At 36.7% G+C, this 8,405-nt stretch overlaps 1 protein-coding gene across 1 annotated transcript; it reads right to left on the reverse strand.

Annotated features, from left to right (window-relative positions):
• Window positions 1–1,996: 1,996 nt before the first annotated feature.
• On the reverse strand, window positions 1,997–2,632 carry LOC145076498 (uncharacterized). The gene has a single exon (XM_079022353.1). It carries the CDS (start codon window positions 2,630–2,632, stop codon window positions 1,997–1,999), a length of 636 nt encoding a protein of 211 aa, XP_078878479.1.
• Window positions 2,633–8,405: the final 5,773 nt, after the last annotated feature.

Consider the following 8,405-nt stretch of genomic DNA (forward strand, 5'->3'; position numbering starts at 1 on the left):
GCATAGATTCACTTGACGAGTTGGGTCAACATTGACTGCTGACTTCAGCATTGACTCCCGTTGACTTTTAGGCTTGGTCAAGTTGTGGACTTTGGAGACCATGGAGGGGTAAAATGGTCTTTCACCCTTTCCAAGAGTTAGTAAAGGGGTTAGCTTAACATCTTTGGATTTGTTATTATAAATTATAAATTAGGGATGATTATGATATATGTAGGCGTAGTCTAGACCGACCGTTGAGTACGAGACATACTTGCCTTACCGACAAGGTGAGCCTTCTCAATATACTTACATGAGTGGTAATCACTGCGCAATCGGAGGGTCTTATTTGTGTTATCGACCGGAGGGTCTTATGTGCGTATATTGGGACACGTATCATGCTTTCTATCTTTGTGATTTATATTGCATATTATTCTATGCATTTATTGAGATAGGACCAGAGGGTCCAACCGAGTTGTGAGACCGGAGGGTCTTCACTGAGACACATGACCGGAGGGTCCTTATCAAGATATAGCCATAAGAGGCTATTTATTTGTGTGTGGTATTTTAGGGAACTAACTAAGCTTCGTGCTTACAGTGTTGTGTGAAATGTGTTTCAGGTACATCTAAGGATCGCGGGAAGGCGCCGACATGATTGTACACACCAGCTAGAGATTTTGTTTTGAGGATTCTGGAATATTGTCAAACATTTTTATCGTCTTGTGTTTTGAACAAGTATAAACTTGGGTTTGAGAAATATAAAACTGTGTTTTGTGTGGTTTTAAAATGAATTTTTTATTTGAAAATTTAGAGTGTTACAGATTTCCAACGGATTCGTGACAAATTTCCAACGGATTTGTTAATGGATTTGTGACGAATTTACACTAAAATTTGCACTTGACGGTAATTTTTGAGGAATTCCTCGTGCCACACCGAGACACCAAGCAAACACCAAGTAGATCAGGTCAGCCCGTGATTACCATCCAATGTTATATCCACTTACCACCCAATTGAACTATAAAGTTTAAATGTTTTTTTCTATTGTATTTTGGTCAAACTTTGAACCTTCGTCGATGAAGTTGAAGTGGCGTTTGTTAGTCTTATTTAACCCAATTTTATACGATTTTGGATTTATTTATCATAATTATATTCGGTTTTTACTGGAAAGTAAAAATTGGATTAGAATCGTTGGGATAATAGATAACTAACAGAATATATCAAATACTCCCTCCGTCCCAAATTGATAGTCCACTTTTGACTTTTGAAGTCTTTTTTTTTCAACTTTAACCTTAAATATTTTTATTTGTGTTATATATTACTTGATAAAACTTAGAACAATGAAAAAGCATTTAAAATACAATCCATTCATATATTTTGCATTAAATGTTATCTATAAAAACAAAATTGTTTAAGGTTAAAGTTGAAGAAAAAAGATTTTAAAAGTCAAAAATAGACTATCAATTTGATACGAAGATAGTAGATAAAAGTAATTTAATCTAATCTCAAGTTGCATTTGTTCGTTCAGTTGTCTATAATAAATTGGATTTTGATCGGTTCACAAAACCCAAGATAATGGATAATGATTGAAACGGTTCAATCAAATTCCAGTAGATGTCAACCGAAGAATATCGTTTCTTAAATAGCTATTGAAATATGAACAATATGTTGGAAAATAAAACTTTAAACTCATACTTAGATTTTGTAAAATCTATTTTTTAAAAGGTCAAAGAGAATAAGTTCCTAAAAGTTCTTTACCAAACAAGCCATAATAGATAGGAACTTAAATTACAAGTTTCGAAAAAATAATGTTAATTATTACATAGACATAAAAAGAAATCCATAATACAGAGTGATTAATATTTTATAACTCTTGCCACTAGATAACCCATACTGAATATACTACAGATATTTTTCATAACATGATATAGAGCAAGTCTTGAACAAATACGCCATTGATGCGCAGCCAAACCTTCATCTCTTTAGCTTCTTTACCTTTTAATTATTACATTCCAAGAGCAATTCATCCACCAAACACATTCTCTTCCCCTTCACAATCTATCTTCCTCATTGCTACCACAGTAATCGAATCAAACTGTCTAAGATACGCAATCTTATAATTCGATTGTTTCAAGAACTCATAAGATCGATCATAATAGTTCCCTAGTGGCATAACTACAATTCCATCAACCTTCACAACCCTATTGATGAACTTCATGTTCTCAAAACTCGAAGCAAATACAAAATCAAACACCTCATTAGGGATCACCATTTGTCGATCCGCATCCGAATCAGTAACAAGATCAATTCCATAGTCTTTCAAGAACCATAAACTGTCAAATAGATCACCAATTCCAGAGCTCAGAAGGAGACCCTTGTGTCCATCTTTGTAAAGACCTTCAACCACTAGATCTTTGAACACCATGGGTAGAAAATCATGAGAATCTTCCTCAGACGCATCTCTTACAAGCGACCCAATTGAAGGCAATACGAGAATGAATAAAGCCAAAAACAATGACCTCGAGATTATACCCAAAACTCGCGAATTGGGTAGTCTGAATATCAAAACAGAATCAGGATTCAACCCAATTGCTGGACGACCCTTTATCTGTCTGATCTTGGGATTGCTACTCGCACGATGCCCACGACCCAAATTCATAATTCGATCAGAAAAACTCGAAAAGACAACAAGATGAGAAAGATCAAAGCACTGATAAGCTGAGAATCTAAAATGAAACCGATTAACAACCGAGGAAATGGATCTAGCGGGTGCAAAACCTGGCGGCGGTGTGGTTTCCACCCACCAGAGAAAGACGAGTAGTTTGATTAGTGTAACAAATAATGATCAATTGACGAAACATCGTGATTCCCATTACCTTTGTTTCAATTTCAATGTCTTACAGAGCTATGAAATATAATACAGTGAGCTACATCGGCATTAAGCAAAAAGTGTTGCCCCCTACCCTGCTAGTGAAAGAAACGAGAATGGAGGGTGATTAAGCTGAAGAATCATGTGGGTGTTTGTATAATTGATGATTATTGGAGGCGTAGGGGGATAGGGGTGGGGGTGGGTAATGGGTATCGTGTCGAAGAGAGTGTGGTGGCCGGAGGGAGAATTATTTGTGGGGAGGGTTCACGTGATGGAGGGAGATACAGAGGGAGACGAAGCCAGACCGGGTTCAACCTATCTCCATTATTTGGGTTGAAATATGGGTCGTGGGGTCCACTGCCCTTTACTTTTTGGGTAACTTTGTATAGTACTGCTTGGTCACAAATCATATGCCAAATAAAATTAGTAAATGAAACTAGATAAAGCAATGCACAAAATAGATTTATGCATAGTATTATAGTAGATTCGGTTTAATTATCCATAAAGTGTATTTTTTATTTGAGATATTTTCGACTTGGACAACCCATTAATCCATATAAAATGCTTAGAAATTTTCCCCAAAAAATCCCTAGAGATTTGATTATCTCCTTCTTACGAAACCGACACTCATGCGTGTGCTAAGTTTTATTCTTTTTCTTCCGATCAATTCATCATTCTGGAAGCCATGTTTATTGAAAGAACAAGCAACACAAATGTATGAATATCAATAAAATGAGACAAAGATTGTGTGAATGTAAGGTGTTGTGTGAAATATAAAAAGGTATCAAGAGATGATATTTATAGGTAAATATTATTAAAAAAAATATATTTCAAACTACTTATTAGAAGAGTCAAAGGCCTAAATACGTTTAATTGAACGTTCTCGGTAACACGAACCATCACGATCACGACCCACAATGATACATTGGGATGGTGCGCACGGTCGCAGTTTGTGGCCATGTAGACCATGTACGTGTTCATAAAAGGCATTCCAAACGGTCTTAATTAATGTGGATTTGATCATGTCAAATAAACTTCCGCTATAAATTTCCTATATTTAATTTGTATACTTATAAATCTTACACATGATAATTAGATTTATGTGTAAGATATAATTATAATAAACCTATAAATGGCAAACTTTCGATCATTTGTCATTTTCTCATACAATTGAGTATTTGTCATTTTCTTGTAATTTTAAATATCTCTATACTAATAAAAATGTAATTTTTTTTATCATGTGTCACCATATTAGGTCTCCTAATTAATATTATGTCACTTGTCAACCAAATGATTCTTCATTTTAAATTTCAAATTTCTCATTCTAATTACATTAAATTAATATCATTAGAATAAAAAATTAAGTTAGATTAAAACATATTATAAGGCGATATAATTTCACGTATTTATTTGAACCAACGATTATAATTTTATATAACTAAAAAATATCTGTTAATTAATAATTAGTTTAAAATAATTCGTTAATAATTTTCAGTTTTTATTATAAAAGTTTAATTAATTTTGTAACCGTGGTTCCCACAGGTTATAAACTAGTTATTTAATATTTATATATTATTTTTGTGTTTTTTTTTGTTTTTAATCACTATAAAGTATATTGTGTTATTTTATGGATTAGCATACTTTTCATGTATTTCTTAAAGTAACTAAGAGTGAGATTTTTATAAAAGGTGGTTTAATTACTTTAATAGCATTATACTTTTAATGAAGTCAATGTCTTATCAGATCCGTTCTAATAACAACCCACCACCAAACAAGAAAGCCGTGGGTGAGAAGGGACACTCATTCAACTATCATTTTATAGCTAGTTTCCTTGTACTCACTTTACAGTTTAATTGTTATATATATATATATATATATATATATATATATATATATATATATATATATATATATATATATATATATATATATATATATATAACAATTAATCATATTAATATTATATGGTGTATTTTTAAAAAAAATTAAAATACTAGGGATTTGACATTAATTATAAAAATTAATCAATATCTAAATTAGTGATTTACACATTTAAAAAATTAATTATATTAAGTAATTAAATACTTAATCAAGTCAAAGATTTATCTCCTAATTTATAGGCTTTTATTTAATTATCAAATATACAACAAATTCAGATTTGGCAAATAGGCAGATAAACTCGAAAAATCGAATTTTTCAGATCTCACGTCGTGAGCATCAATTTTCACGTTGTGAGATGCAAAAACCAAAAGTTTTGGTTTGTTTAATTCACTTATGTGCAATTAGATTCTACCACCGTAAAATTTCAAACAAAATTTTCTTTTAAAAATCACATAATTCTCATATCACGTTTCACGAAAACTCCATTTAATTTCTTTACAAAACACAACTCTATATTTTTTAATAATAATAATCCAGGATCCTCAAATTATAACTCCTTCTCTGGATTGTACAATCGAGCCGGTGCCTTCCCGCGATTTTGAGAAAACCTGAAACACAAAACACATAACACGGTAAGCACGAAGCTTAGTGAGTTCCCCAAAATACCATACACACAGCTCATCAGCCACTCGAGGCTATATCACTGTAAGACCCTCCGGTCAATGTGTCTCAGTGGGACCCTCCTGTCCCACGGTTCGTTGGACCCTCTGGTCTGGTCTGTAAAGCTCTGCATAGCATAAATCACAAAGACATAATGCATAGTACACCACATAAACTAAGATAATGTAATACTCAATGTAAACACATAAGACCCTCCGGTCACACATAAGCACCACTCTAGGTAATGTATAGTGAGAAGACTCACCTCGGATGATGAACAGCCCCTATAACGCTGCTGCTACGCATCGGCCTCTAACTTTCAGCCAAAACCACAATTAACCCATTTAGAAACTAAGTCCAGACTCTCACTTATTAGGTCTAAAGGAAGACCACTAACCAGCCCATTAAAAGCCTAAAACGCACTGGGACCACCGAGGCCCAATAACAAATGGGCTTACCCGAGGCCCACTCACAAAACTAAATGGCAAGCCCAACACAATGGCCCAAGGAAAAATTATAATATTTCTCTGCTCATAGTCTTTAATTCACAAGCCCAAAGATTCAAGCACAAACCTCACGACCCATGATAAGGTCCAGCCCAAAAGCCTACAGTGAAGTTACGCGGGGCGTACCTCTCTTGGTATGCTCAGCGTACTCACGCATGCATCAAACTGATCGGGGACTCCAACCCAGTACGCGGGGCATACTGGAACTTATGTTGGGCGTAAGTCTTTTGCTTTATTCCATTCTCTTGGTATTAACCCGTTAAGACCTTAACTCATTTCTCAGATCTAGACTCCCTATCATCTCTTACTCCATAAAGTTAGTGACTTTAAGCCTTTGCATGGCTGATAAGGTCACAAACACATAAAACTCTTATTCTCTTAACTCAAAATGCTCAAATCTCATGCATGGGTTGATTCTCACGTTCAAGACCTCATTTTTATGGATCCTTACCACTAGAAACACTTAAAAGGACAGATATTGAGCTCTGGAGTGCAACAACTCATAAAGCCTCAAGCTTTGGGACCAAAAGCCCCAAAATGGACAATATCATGCACAAAAATAAAGGATGGGAAAGCTTTGAGCTTTATACCTCCAAATGATGCTCCAACCATAAAAAAAAAAGCTTAGATCCAAAGCTTGGACTCCATCTTTATTCTCTTCCATGCTCCTTCTTAACACTTATAAGCTCACAATGGTCACACACAAGCTCAAGAACGAGGATTAGGGTTTAAAGGGGTTTATTGAATGAGGATGGTGGCCAGGAATGAGGCCATCTCATTCTTTATATAGGGATACTCCTCTTAATTAGGGTTTTATTTTGTGCCTAGTAAGCCCAGCGTACCCTCTGGTATGCCTAGTGTACTAGGTGGCTCAGCTTAATTGTCACGCGCATGAGTACGTTAAGCGTACACATACATGCGCCCAACATACTCCGCTGCCATCAATTTCAACTAAAGGACTTATCTTGCGAAATCATCAAACGGTCATCGCTTTCTCGACATAACCCTGATTCCCATGAACCTCATACCCTCGGATAGGTGACGAGATGCCCTAAGCTCCTATAAACTCGTCACAACCCCGAGACTCCTTCATGCTCGATTTGTAGCCCATGAACCCTAATCATGGACGATCAGAAACAGGATGTCACAATTCTCCCCCACTTGAATTAGATTTCGCCCTCGAAATTGCTCCTTATCAACACATAGATCGAACCGATAACCCAAAAAGCACCAACGAAAGGACTTCTTATCATACAACAATCTCTTCCAAAGACACCTGATCCCAACCGGAACTCCCGACCCCGAAGAAGGACAGACCCATCAGTCGCTGCTGTACTCGATCTAACTCTTTCCGAACTAGAAAACTTTAATGGTTTGTCTGCCTGCCATGACCACCCTCACAAAATATCATGTTAATCTCTCATCGATTAACAGACTGTAAGAACACTCTACCAACCCTGATTCTCTAATCGATTCCGGTCGAACTCAAGAGAAACGGAAAGGTCATAACCCACTAAGGACCCACCGGCTGAACCACTATCAGAATTTATCGGAAAGAATAAATCCCAAAAATTTGACCTCAAACACAAGAAAAGACTATACTTACTTGGAAGTATCCTCTAACACCCATAGACATAAGCCCCAGCTTCCTCTCAGATTTCCCCTTCAATACTAAGCACCAGGTCAGCTCCCGACCCAATAGATGAATCTCCAAAGCCTATTCATTGCAAACCAAAACGTCTCACCGACTTCCTTCTCATGATAACTATCTCGTTCATCACGACACACAAGTCACAAAGTTCGCCTTTACCCCAAGCAAATGCTACAACTCATCTGAAATCATCTCGCTTCTTATCATAGTCATCTACCACCCCCTGGTTCCATGCGTCTCGCGAGTATTCTCATACCAATGAAACTGACCCACTCTGGTCTAAGAAATCAGATGAAGATCAATATCCCTCAAAATGAAACCCATCTACAAAACCGAAACCTCATCTCGCCTACTCCACACACGAATGAATCCAGACTCAAGCTCGAGATTCTAATTCAACAGCAGACTTGGAATCACTCAATTCCAATCTGGTACTAAACTCATGACCCAAGATTCGTGAATTTAAGCACACACCTTCTCCCAATTCCTTCCGATTACGACAATCCCCACTCAACCTGGGATATATCAATTCCCAACTGACACGGAGACCCCCGTCTCGCCCCTGGTTCGGCAACCAGGCTCCCAAAGACTCAAACGGTAAGGCTACCCAAGCCTAAGAACTCCTTTGCACCATACTCTTGCTAGTGAATACTACACCCCCTGGCAGAACAGTATTCACTCTTATCAACTACTGAGCTACAGTCTCTCACGTAGTCTTGCGATACTCTCTCACTAACTAATTAATACCATAACTCCCCGCAGTATCACAACCCACTCCCACTATCCAGTGAATGTTACGGCTCCCCGTAGTATCACAACACTCTCTCTCTCTCTAATCAGCGAGTACTACGACTCCCCGCAGTAT

This window comes from Lactuca serriola, chromosome 9 (assembly GCF_051521515.1).
Source record: "Lactuca serriola cultivar US96UC23 chromosome 9, Lser_US96UC23_V15, whole genome shotgun sequence".
In the NCBI taxonomy this organism is placed as follows: Eukaryota; Viridiplantae; Streptophyta; class Magnoliopsida; order Asterales; family Asteraceae; genus Lactuca; species Lactuca serriola.

Bases quoted from the DNA above. Each gene is read 5' to 3' on its own strand.
- LOC145076498 (XM_079022353.1), bottom strand. From the start codon at position 2,632: ATGAATTTGGGTCGTGGGCATCGTGCGAGTAGCAATCCCAAGATCAGA.